Genomic DNA, 26,833 nt, shown 5'->3' on the forward strand with positions numbered 1-26,833 from the left:
ATCCATACCTACCCCCATCTACCCTCTCTGTTACCTCAATAAAAAACTCCATCAAGGTGGTTAAACACGGTTTGCCTTTAACAAATCCATGCTGGCTTTCCCTAATCAATCCGCACTATCCACATAGCTCTCAGCCTCGTGGATGCACTGCAGTGACGCCAGCTGCTGCTCAAGCTCTGAAACCCAGAGCTCGAGCTCCTCCAGCTGACGACACTTCCTGCACATGTGGCCGTCCAGGACAAGAGAAACGTCCTGGTGTTCCCACATGGCACAGGATGTGCATTTGACGGGTCTGAGGTGCCCTGCCATGCCTCTATTGATTAGATTACTACTGAGCAGACGAGAAACAAAAAAAAACTCACCAATCAGCTCCTTCCCTTGTGCTGAGGTCACTTTAGGTTTTTTTCTTTTACCTGCTTGCCCGCTCCTCCTTTTATCCTCGCTCTCTCTGGTCGCGGGCCTCTCTCGCCGCCACTCCTCCTTTTATCACCACTTGCTCTTGCGCTGGTCTCAGGCCTCCAAGACTGTAACCCCCCACATGATAGATCTTGAAATATTAGTACTTTTGACACAGCCGGAGATGGAGATGTGACCCCATTTACTTTTGTTCAAGAAAATGGTGACTGAACTTTTAGATTTAACACAGGTGTAATTAAAGGTGTAATCCGTTGTTTAAAAAAGGGAGCGAAGGATAGACCGAGTAATTACAGGCCAGTCAGCCTAACCACGGTGGTGGGCAAATTATTGGAATCAATTCTGAGGGACAGGATAAACTGTCACTTAGAAAGGCATGGAGTAATCAAGGACAGTCAGCATGGATTTGTTAAGGGGAGGTCGTGTCTGGCTAACTTGATTGACTTTTTCGAGGAGGTGACAAGGAGGATCGATGAGGTTAGTGCAATTGAAGTAGTCTACATGGATTTTAGCAAGGCTTTTAACAAGGTCCCACATGGCAGATTGGTCAAAAAAATAAAGGCCCATGGGATCCAAGGGAATGTGGCAAATTGGATCCAAAATTGACTCAGTGGCAGGAAGCAAAGGGTAATGGTCCATAGGTATTTTTGCAACCGGAAGGCTGTTTCCAGTGGGGTGCCGCAGGGCTCGGTACTAGGTCCTTTGCTTTTTGTGGTATACATTAACGATTTGGACTTAAACATAGGGGGCATGATAGAAATTTGCGAATGACACAAAGATTGGCCGTGTGGTTGATAGTGAGGAGGAAAGCTGTAGACGGCAGGAAGATATCAATGGACTGGTCAGATGGGCAGAAAAGTGGCAAATGGAGTTCAATCCAGAGAAGTGTGAGGTAATGCATTTGGGAAGAGCAAACAAGACAAGGGAATACACAATAAATGGGAGGATACGGAGAGGTGTAGAGGAAGTGAGGGACCTTGGAGTGTATGTCCACGGATCCCTGAAGGTAGCAGGAAAGGTAGATATGGTGGTTAAGAAGGCATATGGAATGCTTTCGAGGCACAGAATATAAAAGCAAGGATGTTATGCTGGAACTGTATTAGTTAGGCCACAGCTTGAGTATTGCGCACTGTTCTGGTCACCACATTACAGGAAGGATGTAATTGCAATAGAGAGGGTGCAGAGGAGATTTACGAGAATCATAGAAGTTTACAACATGGAATGTTGCCAGGACTGGAGAATTTTAGCTGTGATGACAGATTGGATAGGCTGGGGTTGTTTTCCTTGGAACAGAAGAGGCTGAGGGGTGATTTGATTGAGGTGTAAAAATTATGAGGGGCCTGGATAGAGTGGATAGGAAAGACCTATTTCCCTTAACGGAGGGGTCAATAACCTGGGGGCATAGATTTAAAGTGATTGGTAGAAGGATTAGAGCGGAAATGAGGAAATGTTTTTTCACCCAGAGGGTGGTGGGGGTCTGGAATTCACTACCTAAGAGGGTGGTAGAGGCAGAAACCCTCAACTCATTTAAAAAATATCTGGATGTGCACCTGAAGAGCCATCACCTGCAGGGCTATGGACGAATTTGAGGAAAGTGGGATTAGGCTGGGTGGCTCGTTTCTCAGCCGGCGCCGGCACAATGGGCCGAATGGCCTCCTTCTGTTCCGAAAATGTTCTATGATTCCATGATTCTATGTAATCATACCTGCTCCAAAGTCTAATATTACATGGCTCAAGAATAGATGCTCCTGCAATCCAGAGAGAATGAGGTACCTTTACAGACTGGGAATTAAAGTACTAAAATTTTTGTTTAAAAGGTAAGGTGCTCAACTGGGCCAAAGTGGTGCTCAGGGGGCCACAGTGTAACCTAACACATACTTTGCTCCCATCTAGTTACACATTTTCCTTAATGGAGCTCCTGCTCCTTTCACACTCCACCATCACTCAAGTATCTAAAGATCTCCTACCAGCTCATTAGCCTTCATGCCAAGAACTTCAGCTACCAGTATATCAATTGATGCTCCATTGTTCTGAATTTTTAATGAAATGCTCAGTCTTTTACAGGAATGTTTGATGTCACCATAATCTCCAAGGAACTGGCAGGGCTTAGGGGTATCATCCAATGGGAACTAGGAAGAAGCTAATATATAGTAACCCACTGCAGTCTTTATTGTGAGAGCAGGCACTGTTTGTATTGTGGTGTTAGTCTTACAATATTGGTTTTCTTTTGTGATTCCATATATTTAAATTCTGATCTTAGCCAGAATGTCTGGATACTTTCAATGATAGGGAAATTCAGAGGGCAAGCCATTTCAACACTGTTCCTGTATAGCAGCCAGCAGCTTCTAGTTCAGCAATATTGGCAAAGAGCTGTAAAGATATTTTAAAAAAAGATGCCTACCATCTTACCTAATGGTGGAAGACAGGTTCTTATTGGGGTACACTTCTACAGATGCCAGCTGCCCTCCAGTACCTCGTTAAAGCAGTCATTCTTCACATGACACTAGATATCTATTGCTGACAGACCATTCAACCATGGAAAACATCATAGCTGAGTCCAATGCTGCTCTCGCCAGATGTTCTCACACACATACACAATCTCCAGTAGGGGGGGTCACTGAAGAGCAACGAGGAGCTGGAATCCCAGTTAATTTTTTTACGATCTGTAGATTTGGTACTAATCCAATTACAGCCATCGCCTCGTGAATTTACTTGTAAATAATTTCAATTTAAAATGCCAGGAGAGTTCAATTTACAGGCAAATCTTTGATAAAGCATTACATGGTCTTGTCCTTATGTATTCGTTAATGAAAACTTAAGCAATTCAAAAACACTTATTGGTATCTTTTGAAAATATACTTCCTAAAATCATGCATAATTTCTCCAAGAGTACTGTGAAAGGAAGGACAGGCAAATCAAATTGGGTAGGGCAGCCTTGAGGAAGAGTTTATTGAATGTATTAGGGATGGATTTCTTGAGCAGTATGTAACTGATCCTACAAGGGGGCAAGCAACCTTGGACCTGGTCCTGTGTAATGAGCCAGGATTAATTAATAATGTCCTAGTTAAGGATCTCCTTGGAATGAGTGACCATAACATGGTTACATTCCATATCCAATTAGAGGGTGAGAAGGTTGGTTCTCAAACAAGCGTACTGAGCTTGAATAAAGGAGACTATGATGGTATGAGAGTGGAATTGATTAAAGTGGACTGGGAAAATAGATTAAAGGGTAAGACAGTACATGAGCAGTGGTGTTCATTTAAGGAGTTATTTTACAACTTTCAAAAAAATATATTCCACTGAGGAAGGGTGTAAAAGAAATGACAGCCATCCGTGGCTAAGTAAAGAAATTAAGGATAGTATCCGACTAAAAACAAGGACATATAAGGTAGTCAAACTTAGTGGGAGGATAGAAGATTGGGAAGTCTTCAAAAGACAGCAAAAAGTAACTAAAGGATTGATTAAGAAAGGGAAGATAGATTATGAAAATAAATTAGCAAAAAATATAAAAACAGATAGCAAGAGTTTCTACAGTTATATAAAAAGAAAAAGGGTGGCTAAGGCAAACGTAGGTCCCTTAGAGGATGAGACCGGGAAATTAATGGTGGGAAACATGGAGATGGCAAAAATGCTGAACAAATATTTTGTTTCAGTCTTTACGGTAGAGGACACTAAGAATATCCCAACACTGGACAAACAGGGGGCTCTGGGGGGGGGGGGGGGGGGGGGGAGGAGCTAAATACAATTAAAATCACTAAGGAATTGGTACTCAGTAAATTAATGGGACTCAAGGCGGTTAAATCCCCTGGACCTGATGACTTACATCCCAGGGTCTTGAGGGAAGTGGCAGCAGGGATTGTGGATGCTTTGGTAATAATTTTCCAAAATTCTCTGCACTCGGCAACGGTCCCGGCAGATTGGAAAACTGCTAATGTAACACCCTTATTTAAAAAGGGTAGTTGGCAGAAGGCTGGAAATTATAGACCAGTTAGCCTAACATCTGTGGTGGGTAAAGTTTTGGAGTCTATTATTAAGGAGACAGTAGCAGAACATTTGGATAAACATAATTTAATAGGACAAAGTCAGCATGGCTTTACGAAGGGGAAGTCATGTCTGACAAATTTGCTTGAGTTCTTTGAGGACATAACGTACAGGGTGGATAAAGGGGAACCAGTGGACGTAGTGTATTTAGACTTCCAGAAGGCATTCGACAAGGTACCACATAAAAGATTATTGCTCAAGATAAAGAATCACTGGATTGGGGGTAATATTCTGGCATGGGTGGAGGATTGGTTATCTAACAGGAAGCAGAGAGTTGGGATAAATGGTTCATTCTCGGACTGGAACCAGCAGCCAGTGGTGTTCCGCAGGGGTCGGTGCTGGGTCCCCAACTCTTTACAATCTATATTAACGATTTGGAGGAGGGGACCGAGTGCAACATATCAAAGTTTGCAGATGATACAAAGATGGGAGGGAAAGTGGAGAGTGAGGAGGACATAAAAAACCTACAGGGGGATATAGACAGGCTGGGTGAGTGGGCGGAGATTTGGCAGATGCAATACAATATTGGAAAATGTGAGGTTATGCACTTTGGCAGGAAAAATCAGACAGCAAGTTATTATCTTAATGGCGAGAAACTGGAAAGTACTGCAGTACAAAGGGATCTGGGGGTCCTAGTGCAAGAAAATCAAAAAGTTAGTATGCAGGTGCAGCAGGTGATCAAGAAGGCCAACGGAATGTTGGCTTTTATTGCTAGGGGGATAGAATATAAAAACAGGGAGGTATTGCTGCAGTTATATAAGGTATTGGTGAGACCGTACCTGGAATACTGCATACAGTTTTGGTGTCCATACTTAAGAAAAGACATACTTGCTCTCGAGGCAGTACAAAGAAGGTTCACTCGGCTAATCCCGGGGATGAGGGGGTGAACATATGAGGAGAGGTCGAGTAGATTGGGACTCTACTCATTGGAGTTCAGAAGAATGAGAGGCGATCTTATTGAAACATATAAGATTGTGAAAGGGCTTGATCGGGTGGATGCGGTAAGGATGTTCCCAAGGATGGGTGAAACTAGAACTAGGGGGCATAATCTTAGAATAAGGGGCTGCTCTTTCAAAATTGAGATGAGGAGAAACTTCTTCACTCAGAGGGTGGTAGGTCTGTGGAGTTTGCTGCCCCAGGAAGCAGTGGAAGCTACATCATTAAATAAATTTAAAACAGAAATAGACAGTTTCCTAGAAGTAAAGGGAATTAGGGGTTATGGGGAGCGGGCAGGAAATTGGACATGAATTTAGATTTGACGTTAGGATCAGATCAGCCATGATCTTATTGAATGGCGGAGCAGGCTCGAAGAGCCGATTGGCCTATTCCTGCTCCTATTTCTTATGTTCTTATGAAAACAAAGCATCACGTCCTTTGCTCTTCAGTGACAAAGACTAACACAGAGCATTCGTCATCAGCACAAATTATTTTGAAATAAATGTTTTTGGAATTGTAATAATATTACAATAGAATGACACACACTGATGCCTGAATTGGGAGAAAAAAACAAGGAAAAAAAAAAAAAAATCGACACATTCAAACCAGGATTGTTGTAAAGAACCTTGTAATTATAGATAGAACACCGTTTTAGTGCCTTAGTGAGTCAAATTTCACAGGATTCCGTAATCTTCACTGCTGTATTAGGGATCATATTCTGTAATTCCATACACTTTGCTATGAAAACAACAAAATCGGTGGCCCTAATAATAGGTTGCTAGGGATTTATGCTTAACAATGCTACCATGTTCCAGAGAAAAAAAAACATGCTTTTAGTGACAGTTTTCAAAATGGCAACCTACACAAACAAACCATATATTTCAATATAGTGAAGACTTGTGTAAAAAAATGTGGATGCTCTTTTATGTTAAAAAAAAGTTAAATGTTGCAGGGGGGGAAACCTATATAAACTTAGTTTAGTCAGACATCATTTTCTTAATGCATGTTACCCAGATGTTTTGAAGGTCATTCCAAGAAGGATGCATCTCCCCACACAAAATTAATGGGACCAGTCCCCTCTTTACTGGTGGGTTTTTAGAATTGCTATGGAGTTTCATGCTTTTCTTTCTTCAGACTCGACCTTTCATTATCAGACAGGCAGTGTTACACAGCCATCTCCATCTTGATAGTTGGGTGAGGATCATAGCCTTCTAACCTGAAGTCTTCTGCTTTGAAGTCGTCAATATTCTCCACAGTGCGCAAGATCTTTAATTTTGGAAAAGGTTTGGGGTCACGCTGGAGCTGTGTCAAAGTAGAACAGATGTGTTCAGGTTTTACAAAAACTATTCTGTGCTTTAAAACACACTTCAAAATTCTGAACACTGCATATTTGTGCATGTGACAATCTCAGCTTTGTGTAAATGGAGGAAAAACTAAAAACACAGCTGTACAAAAGGATAGCATTTTTTTAAAAATAGGGCAAGTAATAGAAAATAGAATAAAACGATTCCCACACATGCTTTCATACAAGGCCCTGTGAATTCTGCATGAAAAGTTATAGTATGATGTATACACCAATCAATATTAAAAGAAACCTCATCCTACTCTCCCCATGAAGCTCTGGGCATATGGAATAGACACCCAGTAAGTGCCTTGGGAGATTTTCTACATTAAAGACTAAATAAATGCAAATTGTTGGCTTAGCTACACATTATTAACATATAGACCAGAGAGGTCCAAAGTTCAATTAACTGAGTTAGCAGATTTCGACTGGGGCAACAGAAGGGGAGCTACAATTGGCCGGAGAACCTCTATTAAGTGGGAAGTGGGGGGGGGGGGGGGGGGGGAGATGTAAAGGAGAATGAATGGATGGATAGATATAGTGGGTAGGATTCAAGCTCTTGATTATCTATTAACTAGCTCCCTGTTGGCGTGGAGACACCCCCCCCATGGCTGAATATCCTCTTGACATTCCCTATTAACACACACACACGTGAATAATATCCCTTTGAGAGGGGCATTTTGGAACTATGGAACTGAAACACAGTTAAGAAGTCAATACTTCTCAGGGATGGGGAGACAAAAGTAAAAGTGTTTAATAAATATATCTGCTCAACTTATCTGATGGATTTAGAGGAAAGATGTGGATAATGAAGCACATTCTGGAACATGATAGTTATTGTGGTTTTGAGACCATGGATGAGTCATCTCTAAAATGGAACTTATAAATATGGATTAATTTCCTTAAGCTGAACTTCAGTTCCCTTGGGGGTTAGGGGAAAAAAACATTGTCAAGCTTAATTTGTAGTTGGTTATCACCAAGGCTGCCACTGATTTAATTTTCATACCCTCACACAAAAAGATGACTAAATGACAGAATGTGGTAAAAATACCAGAATCCAAAGTAGTAAGAACATAATTTAACTTGTCACTGTCACCCTCAGGATATTGTGCAGCATTGGCAGAGTGCATGTGATCTATGAAGCGAACAGGCTTGAATCGCCTTCTCCTTATATACTATGGGGTCAAATTTCCTTGGAGATTCTCACGATCATCTGCTTCAGCTTAAACTGACAATCAAGAGAACCCCGTGGAAATTCAACCCCTTTGTTCTTATGACATTAATCACATTCAAAATACCCCTCATTGCTCATGCAGTCAGATCCATTTGTAACTAAATACTGGGAAGTGCCACAAATGCAGTCTTAATTTGAAGTTAGTTAATTCAAATCTGTTGATGTGATTTTTAAAAAATATTAGCTTAATTCAAGTTATTGGTTAATTCAATTTTTTTTAAATCCAAAAAAATGTTCAAATTAACAAGAATACACTAATATTTTCTAATTCACACAAAATGGAGGATGCATTACTTCCAACTCAAGTTTAGTCAGATCATTGGAGAAGTTTTCCCCCAGTTTCCTGTGAATTCAGTTCCATAAGAAATTCAACTCTGAATTAGAGTGTCGGGTCAATCTTCCACTTAAACTACTGACAGGAATTAGTGGTTTGAGTTCAGTGGACTGGAATCCATTTGAATTAAATTAGAGTTGTACATGCTGGGAACACTTGTGCATTTCGGCACCTGAACTGTCCAAATTGAGTATAAGCTGCCATTTTAAAAAGATTCTTATCAATTGGGTTTCCTGGGAAAGTGATGCTAAAATAACCCCTGTGCACCACTCCCCCGCCCCATTCATATTAGCATCTGGCATTGCTCTCCCTAGAGGCCCTGTGGAGGAAATTTAAAAACAGAAATATCAGTGTGTATGCAGACTCATGCTATTGCAGGCATGAATGCATGGCCTCTATTTATAGACTGTTTGCATACAACACAAGGGAAAGCTTGGAACATTATGCAATGAGCCTGGGAATTGATACAGTTGTTGTTGTGATACATGTACACACGCAGAATCAGTTCAGGATATTTAACAAACCATATGAGGAGGTTCTAATCCGATGACAGAGAGTCACGAGAGACAAGGGGGTCGATTTTAGGATGGCCAAGCGGATGCGTTGGGGGCTCGTAAAATCGGGGAATCCCGGAGCAGGTCCGGAGCCCGGCTCCAACTTCTGGGTTCCCCAGTGATGCGTTCGGGTGCGCTCGCAGCTCACGAATGCGGGACTCCCACCGGCAATTAAAGCCGGCGGGATGACAATTTAAATACTTACTTACTTACCTAGTTGAGGTACTGGACATACCTTATCGACAGGAGATTTTGGCAGGGGTGCAATTTTCATGGATCCTCAACATGTTTCCCGTGCTGTGGGAAACACATTGAGGATCCATGAAAATTGCACCCCTGCCAAAATCTCTTGTCGATAAGGTCCCGTGCTGTGGGAAACACTCCCTGTTGGAGCAGATGTGTTTCAGCCAGCAGCCAGTGGGAGATGCAAAGGATTTTTTGACAGTTGGGGGGGAATACCTCATTTATTGCAGCAGGGCACTCTGTCACTTCAGACAAAGTTTTGGCTACAACACCTTTGTCTTTCCACTCAAAATTCTTAATTTATACCCTCAACCCTGCGGTGCAAACACATTTACCTACTTTGCGGACCCCCTCAAACTCACACTGTCAGAATGGGGAGGACGCCATGGCTGCGTTCATCACTTCATCCGAGGACGAGCAACATCACCAGCCTCGCCAGGAACGCCGTCCACCTCCGCCACGTGGAGCTCCACAACACAGTGCTGCGCCACAGGCACCTGCACAAAATAGTCGTGCAACTACACATACACCCACTGTAGGGTGACCCAATGGGTGGCATCAAGTGTGGGTGTTCACGGAGGACCTCATGACAGGGACTTATTGCACAAGCCAGTCAAGAATGGCCAAGACGTGGCAGTAGTGGTGAAAATAATATTTAATGTGAGTTGAACCAAAATCGACCCCCCGCTGCCAACCCGCCTCCCTGGTAAAATCGGGGCCAAGGAGAGAGACACGAGAGATGAGGAGAGAGACACAAGTCAATAGCGACACCGGTTCCCTGGACATCAGGCGCATAATTTTAACTCGGAAAACGAGCGGGTTGGTGGCAGAGGGACAGTAAAAATTTTAAAGATCTAAAACCCGCCCATTTCCGGCTTTAACAGAGGTGGGACGAGGGGCGGGCGACCAACCCGCTCTTAGGAGGCAGGTCGGTCAGTGAAAGCTTTCAAGGAGTCTATGGGCCTCCATTTTAACAGATTTTTTTTGTTTTTAACCCCTGGGGACCGGGATTCCCGGGCCTTCTACTTGATGCCACATGAGAGAAGGTAAGAAGGCCCAAAACAGCTTGTGGGCCCGCAGGAGCAGAAATGCTTTCCCCAGGCCCAACAAGCCCACCTGCAGCGACTCCCCCCCACTAAGATTTGCCTGCTCACATCCTCTTCTCCCGCCCAACTGAGGCCAGCCTGTCAATCAGGCTAGCCTGTCGGGCAGGAAACCATCAAAATCGTACGGACATGCAGGAAACCTATACTTCCAGATTTCCCATCAGGAATTCCACCACCCCACCCCCCACCTCCGCCTCCCCGATAAAATCATGCCCCAGGTATTTGTATTTGGGAGGGCTGCTCACAGCAAGAGAATCATCAGTGACACTCCAAGATAGGAGTGCTCTATGAGCCCTGTCTAACAATTGGTGATTAGAATTCACACTTCTTCGTTTTTGTATTCAGGGGTTAAACAATTGCAACCTAGCAGTAGATGGCTAATTTTTAAATGAACTCATATTGGATAATGTGCAGAACAAAATGAAATTGTTGGAATAATTGTTCTGGTTTTTAGTTCGCAGTGGTTTAAACTGGTTGTGAAATTGAGCATTCATTTCCAGATATCCAGTCCACTTTGCACCTATTGTGAAAGGCACTATATAAATGCAAGTCTTTCTTTCTCTTTCTCTGTACCCTTCGGAGTTACAGTTGAAGGACTAAGTCACCTCAAGGTTCGTCTTTGTCCTTGTAAGAACTTGCAACGAGTGGTGAAGTTAAGTTTAGTTCAGGTCATTGAAAGTGCAACATTTACCTGAATCTTCAATGCCTCAATGTGGTTCTTGTAAATATGAGCATCACCCAATGTGTGTACAAAATCACCAGGCTGAAAGGAGAGCAAATACTCATTAGGAGAATATTTAGGCACCTGTCCCACATTTGTCACTGCAAGTTATCTAGTCAAGGAATTTTGTTACATTTGTCAAACCTTATGGAAAAGTCATTAAATTGGTTACAGAGAAGGAAGGCCAGTGGTCTGACACTAGCTAGATTGACCACTGCCTTTTTAAGAAAATAAGAAATAGGAGCAGGAATAGGCCATACAACCCCTCGAGCCTGCTCCGCTATTCAATCAGATCATGGCTGATCTTCGACCTCAACTCTACTTTCCTGCCCGATTCCCGTATTCCTGGATTCCCCTAGAGCCCAAAAATCTATCCATCTCAGCCTTGAATGTACTCAATGACTCAGCATCCACATCTGGGGTAGAGAATTTCAAAGATTCACAACCCTCTGCGTGAAGAAATTCCTCCTCATCTCAGTCTTGAATGGCCACCCCCTTATCCTGCGACTATGCTCCTTAGCTCTCGACTCTCTATCCAGGGGAAACAATCTCTCAGCATCTACCATGTCAAGCCCCCTCATAATTTTATATGTTTCAATGAGATCACTTCTCATTCTTCTAAACTCCAGAGACTATAGGCCCATTCTACTCAACCGCTCTTCATAGGACAACCCTCTCATCCCAGGAATTAATCTAGTGAACCTTTTGTTGCACTGCCTCCAAGGCAAGTATATTCTTCTTTAGATAAGGAGACCAAAACTGTACACAGTACTCCAGGTGAGGTCTCACTAAAGCCCTGTACAATTGTAATAAGACTTCCTTACTCTTGTACTCCAACCCCCTTGCAATAAAGGCCAACATGCCATTTGCTTTCCTAATTGCCTGCTGTACCTGCATACTAATTTCTTGTGTTTCTCGTACGAGGACACCCAAGCCTCTCTGAACACCAACATTTAATAGTTTCCCACCATTTAAAAAATATTCTATTTTTCTAATTTTCCTACCAAAGTGAATAACCTCATATTTCCCCACATTATACTCCATCTGCCACCTTCTTGCCCACTCACTTAACCAGTTTATATCCCTTGGCAGACTCTGTGTCCTCCTCAGAGCTTACTTTCCCACCTAGCTTTGTATCATCAGCAAACTTGGATACATTACACTCCTTTCATCTAAGGCATTAATATAGATTGTTAATAGCTGAGGCCTAAGCACCCATCCTTGCAGCACCCTACTAGTTACAGCCTGCCAACCTGAAAATGACACGTTTATCCTTACTCTGTTTTCTGTCCATTAACCAATCCTCCATCCATGCTATTACCTCCAACCCCAAGAGCCCTTATCTTGTGTAATAACCTTTTATGTGGCACCTTATCGAATGCCTTTTGAAAATCCAAATATACTACATCCACTGGTTCCCCTTTATCTACCCTGCTAGTTACATCCTCAAAAAACTCTAATAAAATTTGTCAAACACAATTTCCCTTTCATAAAACCATATTGACTCTGCCTAATCATATTATGACTTTCTAACTGCCCTGTTACCACTTCCTTAATAATGGATTACAGCATTTTCCAGACGACCAAGGTCAGGCTAACTGGCCTGCAGTTCCCTGTTTTCTCTCTCCCTACCTTCTTGAATAGCGGGGTAACATTTGCTAACTTCCAGTCCACTGGGACCATTCCAGAATCTAGAGAACTTTGGAAGATCACAACCAATGCATCCACTATCTCTGCAGCCACCTCTTTTAGAACCCTAGGATATAGGCCATCGGGTCCAGGGGATTTGTCAGCTTTTAGTCCTATTAGATTGTCCAGTACTTTTTCTCTAGTGATGTTAAATTAATTGTTTTAAGTTCCTCACTCTCATTTACCCCTTGGTTCGCCACTATTTTTGGTATGCTTTTTGTGTCTTCTACTGTGAAGACAGATACAAAATATTTGTTTAACGCATCTGCCATTTCTTGAATCCCCATTATAATTTCTCCTGTCTCAGCCTCTAGGGGACCAACGTTTTTATATTTCTTGCTAGTTTTCTTTATTATTCTATTTTCTCCCTTTTAATCAATTTTTTGGTCTTTGTTGGTTTCTAAAACTCTCCCAATCCCCAGGCTTATTACTCTTCTTGGCAACATTATAAGCCTCTTCTTTCAATCTAATACTCTCCTTAACTTCTTTAGTTAGCCACGGGTGGATCACTTTTCCCGTGGAGTTTTTACTCCTCAATGGAATGTATACTCGCTGAGAATATTGAAATATTTCTTTAAATGTTTGCCATTGCTTTTCAATTGTCAAATCCTTTAATTTAGTTTCCCAATCTACTTTTGACAACTCACCCTTCATACCTATGTAATTGGCTTTATTTAAGTTTAAGACTCTAGTTTCTGATTTAAGTACGTTATTTTCAAACTCAATGTGAAATTCTATCATATTATGATCACTCTTCCCCAGAGGTTCTTTTACTGAGAGATTACTAATTAACCCTATCTCATTACATGATACAATATCTAAAATAGCCTGTTCCCTGGTTGGTTACACAACATATTGCTAGGAAACATCCCCATCCTCAATGATGGCGGTGTCCAGCACGTGAGAGCAAAAGACAAAGCTGAAGCGTTTGCAACCATCTTCAGCCAGAAGTGTCGAGTGGATGATCCATCTCGGCCTCCTCACAATATCCCCACCATCACAGAACCCAGTCTTCAGCCAATTCGATTCACTCCACGTGATATCAAGCAACGGCTGAGTGCACTGGATACAACAAAGGCTACGGGCCCCGACAACATCCCAGCTGTAGTGCTGAAGACTTGTACTCCAGAACCAGCTGCACCTCTAGCCAAGCTGTTCCAGTACAGCTACAACACTGGCATCTACCTGACAAAGTGGAAAATTGTCCAGGTATATCCTGTCCACAAAAAGCAGGACAAATCCAATCCGGCCAATTACCGCCCCATCAGTCTACTCTCAATCATCAGCAAAGTGACGGAAGGTGTCGTCGACAGTGCTATCAAGTGGCACTTACTCACCGATGCACAGTTTGGGTTCCGCCAGGACTACTCGGCCCCAGACCTCATTACAGCCTTGGTCCAAACATGGACAAAAGAGCTGAATTCCAGAGATGAGGTGAGAGTGAATGCCCTTGACATCAAGGCAGCATTTGACTGAGGGTGGCACCAAGGAGCCCTAGTAAAATTGAAGTCAATGGGAATCAGGGGGAAAACTCTCCAGTGGCTGGAGTCATACTTAGCACAAAGGAAGATGGTAGTGGTTGTTGGAAGCCTATCATCTCAGCCCCAGGAGTTCCTCAGGGCAGTGTCCTAGGCCCACCCATCTTCAGCTGCTTCATCAATGACCTTCCCTCTATCATAAGGTCAGAAATGGGGATGTTCGCTGATGATTGCACAGTGTTCAGTTCCATTTGCAACCCCTCAGATAATGAAGCAGTCCGTGACCGCATGCAGCAAGACCTGGGCTGATAAGTGGCAAGTAACATTCGCGCCAGGCAATGATTATCTCCAACAAGAGAGTGTCTAACCACCTCCCCTTGACATTCAACAGTATTACCATCGCCGAGTCCCCCACCATCAACATCCTGGGGGTCACCATTGACTAGAAACTTAACTGGACCAGCCATATAAATACTGGGCCACAAGAGCAGATCAGAGGCTGGGTATTCTGTGGCAAGTGACTCACCTCCTGACTTCCCAAAGTCTTTCCACCATCTACAAGGCACAAGTCAGGAGTGTGATGGAATACTCTCCACTTGCCTGGATGAGTGCAGCTCAAACAACACTCAAGAAGCTCGACACCATCCAGGACAAAGCAGCTTGCTTGATTGGCACCCCATTCACCACCCTAAATATTCACTCCCTTCACTGCAGCAACTCGCCAAGGCTTCTTCGACAGCACCTCCCAAACCAGTGACCTCTATCACCTAGAAGGACAAGAGCAGCAGGCACATGGGAACAACACCACCTGCACGTTCCCCTCCAAGTCACACACCATCCCGACTTGGAAATATATCGCCGTTCCTTCATCGTCGCTGGGTCAAAATCCTGGAACTCCCTTCCTAACAGCACCGTGGGAAAACCTTCACCACACAGACTGCAGCGGTTCATGAAGGCGGCTCACCACCACCTTCTCAAGGGCAATTAGGGATGGGCAATAAATGCTGGCCTCACCAGCGACATCCACAGCTCATGAACAAATTTTTAAAAAACATCTCGAATGCATTCCATGAACTCATCTTCCTAACTACGTTTGTCAATTTGGTTTGCCCAGTCTATATGCAGATTAAAGTCCCCCATGATGACTGCATTTCCTTTATTACAAGCTCCCATTATTTCAAGATTAATACTCTGTCCAACGGTATTGCTACTATTAAGGGGCCTATCAACTACTCCCACCATTGTTTTCTGCCCCTTGTTATTTCTAATTTCCACCCATATTGATTCTACTTCCTGATCTTCTGAGCCAAGATCCTTTATCACCATTGTCCTTATGTCATTCTTTATTATTAGGGCTACACCCCTTCCTTTTCCATTCTGTCTGTCTTTTCTAAATGTCATGTACCCTGGAATATTTAGTTCCCAACCGTGGTCATTTTGCAACCATGTCTGTAATGGCTATTAGGTCAAACCCATTTATCTCTATTTGTGCAATTGATTCATCTATATTGTTACAAATGCTCCGTGCATTCAGATAAAGAGCCTTTAATTTTGACTTTTTACCATGTTTTCCTGCTTTGACCGTACTTGTTTATTATTATTGGTAAATTCTCTGTCCCTGCCTGCCACAGTCTGCTTATCTTTACCCAATTGTCTTAACTTTTCTCATTAGATTTCTAAATTTTCCCTCCCACTCCTCCTTTTGGTTTAAAGCGCAACCTACAGCCCTAGTTATTCGATTCGCCAGGACGCTGGTCCCAGCCCGGTTTAAGTGGAGCCCGCCCCGTCAGAACAGCTCCCTTTTTCCCCAGTACAGTGATTGTATCTCCAACTAAACAACAATGCAAATTTACTTCACATTTGCCTCAGCAGTTGCAGAAAATATATGAGCAAGTTTTGAGAAAGTCACTACCACCAGAAATGATGGTAGAGAAAAGCCTAGACTTTCTTTGGTAAGATAGAGTCACAGAACATTTAAAACAAAGACACAAGGATGGTACTGCATTGTGTTAAAAAAAAGTTGCAACACAGTGGCACAGATTTTGCTATCAAAATAACGGTGGGACTAATGGCGCTCACTGTTATTTATGCACAAATGGTACAGCAACTTCAGGCGAGGGGCAGATGCGCGGTTAAACTCAAATCCAAAAGTTGCTGTCCGAGTTGCGCCGCTCCACTGTCAGCTTAGCAAAAACAGCATTTTGCTGTCTGCCTAACCATTGAAATGCATTGAATGGCATGAAGTTGCTGTATTTGCACGGTAGATATGAACTAAACTTGCCAAAGAAAGTGAAGTCAAGTCATTTCAAGTCTAAGTACCCTTTTAATGACGTGATATGTGTTAATTATCGCCAATCAACCTCTCTGGCAATGCAAATTAACTATTATAAGTGTGGAGTCTCATTCCTTCAGGTATTAATTGTTGGAGATTTTAAAATGTCAAATTTAAAATTTTTAATTTTTTTTCACTTTTCCTTTGTCTCTTTTTTCTCTCTCTCTTAATCCAATCTTTCTTTCCCTCTCTTTCTGTACCTGATTGTCATTGAATTCATCCACTCTAATTTACATTTCCTTCTCTGTTTTTGCGCAGTTAATTTCACAATCCTTCAATCTGACTGCTTGCCCTGTTCATTCAGGTCCCAGATGCCATTTCCCTCGCTGCGCTGTTATCAGTTCGTACTTTCAGCACATTGCCACACAAAAAATTTTAAAACCTAAACGTGCAAGTGCAAGTCTAACTAATGGCAGATGCCGCTAGATGCCCTGCCACAGTAAATTATGGCCCAGTGAGTCACAATACACTGTAGCCAATGCAGGCGATAGGAGAAAAAAAACTGAAGGTTAACACCAACATGAACTATCCTTATATAGCACAGGACAAAGATCTTTGACACTACTGTTTGTTTTGCAACCTGTGGGTGAACAATTAAAACAATTTCACATTAAACGATATTCCTGTTGCCAAATTACTGGAATTCCAAATTCACTTTTCATAGGCAAGAAGCTAAAATGTTGTTCACAGCAGATGTGAGGTGCCAACCTGTTAGTCTAAAAAAAATCAGTTGTTTCTTTTGCACAATCCCATTTTTAAATTCATTTCCATTGTGAAACCATGGTAAGAATCAGTTTCCACTGCTTTAATTCCTTCAATGCTTTTAATCAAATATCCATTTCGCTCAGTTGGTAGCGCTATCATCTGAGTCAGAAGGAATGGGAAAAGCAACTAGGACTTGAGCATATGATCATTAAGAGTGCTGCATTGTCACAGATGCCGCCTTTCAGATGAGATATTAAACAGACACCCAGTTGGACCAAGTGAAAATAAAAAGTTCCCAGTGCACTATTCAAAGAGCAGGGAGTTCTCCCAGTACCTTGGCTAACATTCCTCCCTCAATCAACACCACCCCAAAAAACAGATTAACTGGTCATTTATCTCATTTACAGAATCTTAGTGTCTTATATTTGCCTTCATATTAGTGTAAACAATTTTACAACACCAAGTTATAGTCCAACAAATTTATTTTAAATTTCACAAGCTTTCGGAGGCTTCCTCCTTCCTCAGGTGAATGGTGTGGAAATTTTTTTACAATTGTCAACCCCAGTCCATCACCGGCATCTCCACTTCATATTAGTGAGTACACTTCAAAAGTAATGCATTGGTGTGAAGTGCTTTGGCATGGATAACATGCTATATAAATACAAGTTCTCTATTTGAGTATGTTTTTCAATTTCAACTAAAAAGTATTACTTCAATCAACAGTAGAGAATGCTGTTGTAAGGGATTCATAGGTGTGTCTGGGATTCAACCACAGCAGATAAAAACAAAACAAACTCAAAATACCATTAGTCCTGTGATATGTGCGATCATGTAAGTCAGCAATGCGTAGCTGGCAATATTGAATGGGACACCGAGGCCCATGTCTCCTGATCTCTGATATAGCTGGCAGGACAGCTCTCCATTGACCACGTAGAACTGACAGAGAGCATGGCAAGGAGGTAGAGCCATCTGATGAAGATCTGCAGAGGCAATGAGGAGGATCAGGAAAGCATGCAACAGTTATTTATAGTAACACACAGCTAGGATTTACTTTGTTGCACTGAAACTAAAGTAGAAAGTTTGTATATTCATTGACATTCAACCTGTAGTATCAGGCCCTCAGTGTTAAGTGCACTAATAAACTCCAGTTAGCTTTGATGCCATGTTGCCAGACTGCTTGACTAGGTGGCATGTTGCAATTTGAATCAGCTGGTGGAACCAAGGATAAAAGTTTCATCTGTCCACTAACTTACCATTATATTGAGTCGTACAACACCAGGTTATAGTCCAACAGCTTTATTTTAAATCACAAGCTTTCGGAGCTTAGCTCCTTCGTCAGGTGAGTGAAGAAGGGTTTCCTTAAAAACATCGCATATATAGTCAGAGAATAATGTCTGGTGATTACAGATAATCTTTCCAACTGCCCGTTATCACCCCTCAGCAGAGAGATAATTACAGCAATCAAAGGAGTGGATGGTGTTCAGACAGGTTTAGTCTGGGACACCTTACATTCAAGAATACGGAATACACACGGGGTCAGATAACAAAGACAGAGAGAGAGAGAGAGAGAGAGAGAGAGAGAGAGAAACCCGAAAGGCAGAGAGAGAGAGAATGTCCCGTTGTATTAAAAACAGATAACTTTTTTTTCGCTGGTGGGGTTACACGTAGCGTGACATGAACCCAAGATCCCGGTTGAGGCCGTCCTCATGGGTGCGGAACTTGGCTATCAATTTCTGCTCGACGATTTTGCGTTGTCGTGTGTCTCGGAGGCCGCCTTGGACTAAACCTGTCTGAACACCATCCACTCCTTTGATTGCTGTAATTATCTCTCTGCTGAGGGGTGATAACGGGCAGTTGGAAAGATTATCTGTAATCACCAGACATTGTTCTCTGACTATATATGCGATGTTTTTATGGAAACCCTTCTTCACTCACCTGACGAAGGAGCTAAGCTCCGAAAGCTTGTGATTTAAAATAAAGCTGTTGGACTATAACCTGGTGTTGTACGACTCTGTACATTTGTCCACCCCAGTCCATCACCGGCATCTCCACATCATTACCATTATATTGATTGCATATAGCGACGTTAGAGATGAACAGGCACAGAATAATAGAAACCTCAGCACAATAGACAGCTAGTTAGCCCATTGTTCATAAGACTTCTGCTAGCTTCATATCGGGGCTATTTCCCCGTACACTTTCATATTTTTCTTCAAGCATTTAGCCAATTTCCTTTTAAATGCTACGATTGCCTTTCCTCCGACAGCCATGTGTACACATCCCAGCTCACTTGCTCAATAGTTTTGAACTGAAGGTTGTAAAATTTACCATTTTGTCTAAGCAGTTAAAGGATATTTTTTAGCTCTACCTTTTAAAAGATTTACACGTTATCAAATCCTCTTCATTCTTCCCTCCCCCTAAAAAAGGGGTAATGTGTATGAAAAATCATGTTGAGAGTCCTATGAAAACAGGTAATATCATATGCTAAGAGTACAGTTTATTCTCCCAGCCTTTGTAAACAAATTATGCCAACTACTCGTTATAAGAACATAAGAGATAGGAGCAGGAGTAGGCCATTTGGCCCTTCAAGCCTGCTCTGCCATTCAATAAGATCATGGCTGATCTGATTCTGGCCTCAACTCCACTTGCCCGCCTGTTCCCCATATCCTTTGACTCCCTTGCTGATCAAAAATTTGTCTAACTCAGCCTTGAATATAATCAATGACTCAGGCTCCACCGCTCTTTGGGGCAAAGAATTCCAACCCTCAGAAGAAATTTCTCCTCATCTCCAACTTAAATGGGCGACCCCTTATTCTGAGACCAAGTCCCCTATCTCTAGATTCCCCTAGGAGGAGAAACATCCCCTCAGCATTTACCCTGTAAAGCCCCCTCAGAATCTTTTATGTTTCAATAAGATCGCCTCTCATTCTTCTAAACTCCAGTGAGTATAGGCTCAACCTGCTCAATCTTTCCTCATAAGAAAACCCTTCCATGCCCAGAATGAAACTAGTAAACCTTCTCTGAACCGCCTCCAATGCAAGTATATCCTTCCTTAAATAAGGGGACCAAAACAGTACACAGTACTCTAGGTGTGGCCTCACCAGCACCCTGTACAGTTGTAGCAAGACTTTCCTGCTTTTATACTCCATCCCATTTGAAATAAAGGCCAATATTCAATTTGTGTTCCCAATTACCTGCTGCAACTGTATGCTAACTTTTTGTATTTCATGTACGAGGACACCCAAATCCATCTGTACCGCAGCATTCTGTAGTCTTTCTCCATTTATATAATATTTTGCTTTTCTATTCTTCCTACCAAAGTGGATGACTTCACATTTTCCCACATTATACTCCATCTGCCAAATTTTTGCCCACTCGCTTAACCTATCTATATCCCTTTGCAGATACTTTGTGTCCTCCTCACAACTTATTTTTCCACCTATCTTTGTATCATCAGCAAATTTGGCCATAGCACACTCGCTTCCGCCATCCAAGTAAATTATATAGATTGTAAATAGTTGAAGCCCCAGCACTGATCCCTGCTGCACCCCACTAGTTAGATTGCCATCCTGAAAATGACCCTTTTATCCTGACTCTCTGTTTTCTGTTAGTTAGCCAATCCTCTATTCATGATAATATATTATCCCCAACACCATGAGCTCTTACCTTATGCAGTAACCTTTTATGTGGCACCTTATCAAATGCCTTTTGGCAATCCAAATACACATCACTGGTTCCCCTTTATCCACCCTGCCTGTTACTTCCTCAAAGAACTCTAATAAATGTGACAAGACATGATTTTCCTTTCATAAAACTATGCTGACTCTCCTTGATTGTATTATGAGTCTCCAAATGTCCTGCTACTACTTCCTTAGTAATCAATTCTAGCATTTTCCCAATGACAGTTGTTAGGCTAATTGGAATATAGTTACCTGCTTTCTGTCTCCCTCCTTTCTTGAACAGGGACATTACATTTGCGGTTTTCCAATCCACTGGGATCTTTCCAGAATCTAGTGAATTTTGGAAGATTACTCCCAATGCATCCACTATCTCTGTGGCCACTTCTTTTAAGACCCTCGGATGCAAGCCATCGGGTCCAGGAGACTGGTCAGCCTGCAGACCCATTAGTTTGCCTAGTACTTTTTCTCTAGTGGTAGTGATTGTTATTATGTCCACCATCCCCTTTGCCCCTTGATTATCTACTATTATTGGTATGCTTTTAGTGTCTTCTCCTGTGAAGAAATATACAAAATATCTGTTCAATGCCTCTGCCATTTCCTTGTTTATTATTATTTCCCCAGTCTCATCCCCTAAGGGACCTATACTTACTTTAGCTACTCTCTTCCTTCGTATATACTTGTAAAAGCTCTCACTTTGAGTTTTTATATTTTTTGCTAGTTTACTCTCAATCTATTTTCTCCCCCTATTATTATTTTTTAAGTCCTCCTTTGCTGGTTTCTAAAGTTTTCGGGCTTACCACTAATCTTTACCACGTTGTATGTCTTTTCTTTGAACTTGATACCATCCTTAACTTCCTTAGTTAGCCATGGTTGGTACACCCTTCTTGTGGAGCCTTTTCTCCTTACTGGGATATATTTTTGTTGAGAGTTATAAAATATCTTTTTAAATGTCTGCCACTGCTTATCCACCATCATACTTTCTAATCTGTTTTCCCTGTCCACTTTAGCCAACTCTGTCCTCAGGCCATTGTAATTGCCCTTACTTAGGTTTAATACAGTAGTTTCAGATCCAAGATCCTCACTCTCAAACTGGATGTGAAATTCTATCATATTATGATCACTGTTTCTTAAGGGATCCTTTACTTTGAGGTCATTAATTAATCCTACCTTGTTACCCATTACCAGATCTAAAATGGCCTGTTCCCTGGTTGGTTCCACAACGTATTGTTCTAGAAACCGTCCCGAATACACTCTATGAACTCATCCTCAGGGCTACTTTTGCCAATTTGATTTGTCCAATCTATATTTAAGTTAAAATCACCCATGATTATTCCATTACCTTTTTTACAAGCCCCATTATTTCTTTATTTATATTTTAACCTACAGTATAGCTACCTTTAGGGGGCCTAGAGACTACTCCCACCAGCAATTTCGTACCCATGCTATTTCTAACCTCCACCCAAATTGATTCTACATCTTGGTCTTCTGAGCCAAGATCATTTCTCACAATTGTACTGATTTCATCCTTTATTAACAGAGCTACCCCACCACCGTTTCCTTTCTCCTATCCTTCCAAAATGTCAGATACCTATGAATATTCAGTTCTCAACCTTGGTCATCTTGCAACCACGTCTCTGTAATGTCAACGAGATCATACCCATTTGTTTCTATTTGTGTCATCAATTCATCTATCTTATTACGAATGCTACGTGCAGTTAAAGAAACTTTAATTTTGTCTTTTTCCATTTTTTCCTACTCTGACCCCATTTGCTGGTGGGCTCTTATGTTTGTTCGCTCTGTCCCTTCCTGTCACACTCTGGTTATCATTACCCCTATCTCTTCCCTGTACTACTTCCTTGTCCTTTCTCTTCAACATTTTAAATTTCCACCCACCTGAACCCCCCCGCCCCCCTCAATTTAGTTGAAGCCCTATCTACCGTCCTAGTTATTCGATTCGCCAGAATACTGGTCCCAGCATGGTTCAGGTGAAGACAGTCCTGACGGAACAGCTCTCTCTTTCCCCAGTACTGGTGCCAGTGCCCTATGAATCGAAACCCACTTCTCTCACACCGATCTTTGAGCCACGTATTCATCTCTCTGATCTTATTTCCACTATGCCAATTTGCTTGTGGCTCAAGTAATAATCCAGTGATCACTACCTTTGTGGTTCTGCTTTTTAATTTAATCCCTAGCTGCTCTCTCAGCAGAACCTCTTCCTTAGTCCTACCTATGTCGTTGGTACATAAGTGAATCTCGACAACTTGATCCTCCCCATCCTACTCCGAGTTCCTCTCTAGCCTGGATGAGATGTCCTTAACCCTGGCACCGGGTAGACAACACAGCCTTTGGGACTCACGCTCTTGGCTACAGAGAACAGTATCTATCTCCAAAAAAGCAGGATAAATCCAATCCTGCCAATTACCACCCCATCAGTTTACTCTCAATCATCATCAAAGTGATGGAAGGTGTCATCAACAGTGCAATCAAGCGGCACTTACTCACCGATGCTCAGTTTGGGTTCCGCCAGGACCACTCAGCTCCAGACCTCATTACAGCCTTGGTCCAAACATGGACAAAAGAGCTGAATTTCAGAGGTGAGGTGAGAGTGACTGCCCTTGACATCAAGGCAGCATTTGACTGATTGTGGCACCAAGGAGCTCTAATAAAATTGAAGTCAATGGGAATTAGGGGGAAAACTTTCCAGTGGCTGGAGTCATACCTAGCACAAAGGAAGATGGTAGTGGTTGTTGGAGGCCAATCATCTCAGCCCCAGGACATTGCTGCGGGAGTTCCTCAGGGCAGTGTCCTAGGCCCAACCAACTTCAGCTGCTTCATCAATGACCTTCCCTCCATCATAAGGTCAGAAACAGGAACGTTCGCTGATGATTGCACAGTGTTCAGTTCCATTCGCAATCCCTCAGATAATGAAGCAGTCCGTGCCCGCATGCAGCAAGACCTGGACAACATTCCGGCTTGGGCTGATAAGTGGCAAGTAACATTCACGCCAGACAATGACCATCTCTAACAAGAGAAAGTCTAACCACCTCCCCTTGACATTCAACGGCATTACCATCGTCAAATCCCCCACCATCAACATCTTGGGGGGTCACCATTGACCAGAAACTTAACTGGACCAGCCATATAAATACTGTGGCTACAAGAGCAGGCCAGAGGCTGGGTATTCTGCGGCGATTGACTCACCTTCTGACTCCCCAGAGCCCTTCCACCATCTACAAGGCACAGGTCAGGAGTGTGATGGAATACTCTCCACTTGCCTGGATGAGTGCAGCTTCAACAACATTCAAGAAGCTCAACACCATCCAGGACAAAGCAGCCCGCTTGATTGGCACTCCATCCATCACCCTAAACATTCACTCCCTTCACCACCTGCGCAATGTGGCTGCAGTGTGTACCATCCACAGAATGCACTGCAGCAACTCGCCAAGGCTTCTTCGACAGCACCTCCCAAACCCACGACCTCTACCACCTAGAAGGACAAGGGCAGCAAGCACATGGGAACACCACCACCTGCACATTCCCCTCCAAGTCACACACCATCCCGACTTGGAAATATATCGCTGTTCCTTCATCGTCACTGGGTCAAAATCCTGGAACTCCCTGCCTAACAGCACTGTGGGAGAACCTTCACCACACGGACTGCAGTGATTCAAGAAGGCGGCCCGCCACCACCTTCTCAAGGGCAATTAGGGATTGGCAACAAATGCTGGCCTTGCCAGCGATGCCCACATCCCATGAACGAATAAAAAAAACCTATACTGTCGCCTATTACCACCACCTTCCTTTTTACTTCCCCCACTTGAATGGCCTCCAGTACCATGGTGCCGTGATCAGTTTGCTCATCCTCCCTGCAGTCCTTGCTCTCGTCCACACAGCTTGCAAGAACCTCGTAACTGTTAGACAAGTGCAAGGGCTGAGGCTCCTGCAATGCTACCTCCTGAATCCCCGTACCTGCCTCACTTGCAGTCACACTCTCCTGTACCTGACCCCGGGCCAAATCCAAAGTATTTGGTCTAAGGAGTGTGACTGCCTCCTGGAGCAAAGTGTCCAGGTAACTTTCTCCCTCCCCGATGTATCGCAAAGTCTGCAGCTCCGACTCCAGCTCCTCAACTCTGAGCTGAAGATCCTCGAGCTGCAGACACTTACTGCAGATGTGGTCACCCCGGACAAGACTGTCCACTAGCTCCCACATGTTGCAGCTGCAACACATATCCTGCCCTGCCATATCTATAGTATTTATTTAATTAATTACATCACTATCAATCAAATTATTTATAATTTTGATCCAAGTACTAACCTCGTTTAATTTATTTAATTAAGTTTAGTTAATTATAAATTTAGTTATATGCTATACGATTTTATGATAACTTAGCCCACAGTCCTAAGAAAAAAGAAATTCTCACCACCAAACACACATCTGCTTTACCTGTGATGTCACTACTTGATTTTTATTGGAACGCGGTCGGTCCGCTCTGCTGTTTTTATCCCGGCTCCGCTCTCACTGTTTCCCACCGCTCTGGTTATGTTTCACAATTTTATTTTTTATTTTTGCCAATTTTCTCCACGCTCTTTTTGCTGAAGGCATTGCCCAATGTGGAGGTACAGTTTCACAGGTTCTGGTGACCCTTTGCTAATCTCATCTGATTGCTCATTCTTCAAGTGTGAGCCAGTTGACTGGGTCATGGGGTGAAGGAGGAGGGGATGAGAGAACATCGCCATCAAGGCAGGTCCTAGTCTCACTAGACAGCCACACTTGTGTGCTTTCCAGCAGGAGTCACTACACAGCAATCAAGAGTGGGAATCTTGACCAATTTTCCCCTCCTTAATAAAAGGAATGTAAGGAATCTTACAACACCAGGTTATAGTCCAACAGTTTTATTTGAAAATCACAAGCTTTCGGAGGCTTTCTCCTTAGTCAGGTGCGTGTCACACACCTGACGAAGGAGAAAGCCTCCGAAAGCTTGTGATTTTCAAATAAAACTGTTGGACTATAACCTGGTGTTGTAAGATTCCTTACATTTGTCCACCCCAGTCCATCACCTGCATCTCCACATCATTAATAAAAGGATGCTGAAGTGAATAGTAATATCCCACTGCCATCCTAGCTGAAACTGACTAATTTACTGTGAATCAAACGTGGGACCATCTGGCATATACAGCTCAGCTACACACTTGCCTTCACCAACTGATCCCTTGGGAGCTCCAACTTCACTTAGCTGTTTGTCTCCCATATTGTATTTACTCTTTTTTTTTTTACCTTTAGGGTTCCAAGCACACATGATGATTCTGCGATCCTCCGGGTTGTGTTTGATAGTGTCAATTACTTTCTGGAGCTGATCGACTCCTTGTCCAGAGTAATCTACAATCAGAAAGCCAGTCAGTTAATGAGAGAAAAAGAAAAACACCCCCAAAACATTCAGTTGACCAGTCTAGACGAGTTTTATATGTCAGTTTGTTCCCAACAGAAATATCGATATCCCACAAAGCTAAAACTAATTCTTCGAGATGTGGTATAACATTGTAATCTTTCCTAACCTGTATGCATGTCTTTATACTCAGCCCCAAAGTGCCTCCACTGGAAGCCATAAACAGGCCCCAAATCACCCTCCTCTCGGGATATGAATCCTTGTTTGTCCAGATAGTCTCGAGACCCATTGGCGTCCCAAATTCTAACTCCTTTTTCTGACAACTCATTAGAATTGGTAGAACCCTGAAATAGAATGGCGAAAAAATGAATCTGCAGGAATATTTGTTCTTAACCAAGGAATTAGATCACTCCTCTGTGGCATCCTTCTGGTACCTTGTCCAACTGGTTATTCTTCAGACAAGAGCCTATACAGCAAATGCTGACTGGTATTCAAACAAAAGGGGTACCAAGCCATTCTCGATCATGTCCTCACTCAACCTCCAAACACATGCACTTTCCATAGGGGATCACTGGAGAGTGATCAGCAGCAGGAACTCTGCTCACTTCTTCTATTCCCCAGCCAATCATAGCACCTCAGT

At 42.7% G+C, this 26,833-nt stretch overlaps 1 protein-coding gene across 1 annotated transcript in view; it reads right to left on the minus strand.

The window, feature by feature from the left end:
• Positions 1 to 6,002: 6,002 nt before the first annotated feature.
• Positions 6,003 to 26,833, minus strand: part of tyms (thymidylate synthetase) — a 28,662-nt gene continuing 7,831 nt past the window's right edge. Inside the window, exons 3-7 of the mRNA XM_067975457.1 lie at positions 26,363 to 26,537; positions 26,085 to 26,186; positions 17,934 to 18,109; positions 10,896 to 10,967; positions 6,003 to 6,693 (exon numbers count right to left, since the gene is read on the minus strand). Coding sequence (XP_067831558.1) covers positions 6,556 to 6,693; positions 10,896 to 10,967; positions 17,934 to 18,109; positions 26,085 to 26,186; positions 26,363 to 26,537 — 663 coding nt within the window. The 3' untranslated portion in view covers positions 6,003 to 6,555. The remainder of the gene's footprint in view (positions 6,694 to 10,895; positions 10,968 to 17,933; positions 18,110 to 26,084; positions 26,187 to 26,362; positions 26,538 to 26,833) is intronic.

This window comes from Heptranchias perlo, chromosome 3 (genome assembly GCF_035084215.1).
Source record: "Heptranchias perlo isolate sHepPer1 chromosome 3, sHepPer1.hap1, whole genome shotgun sequence".
Lineage (NCBI taxonomy): Eukaryota > Metazoa > Chordata > Chondrichthyes > Hexanchiformes > Hexanchidae > Heptranchias > Heptranchias perlo.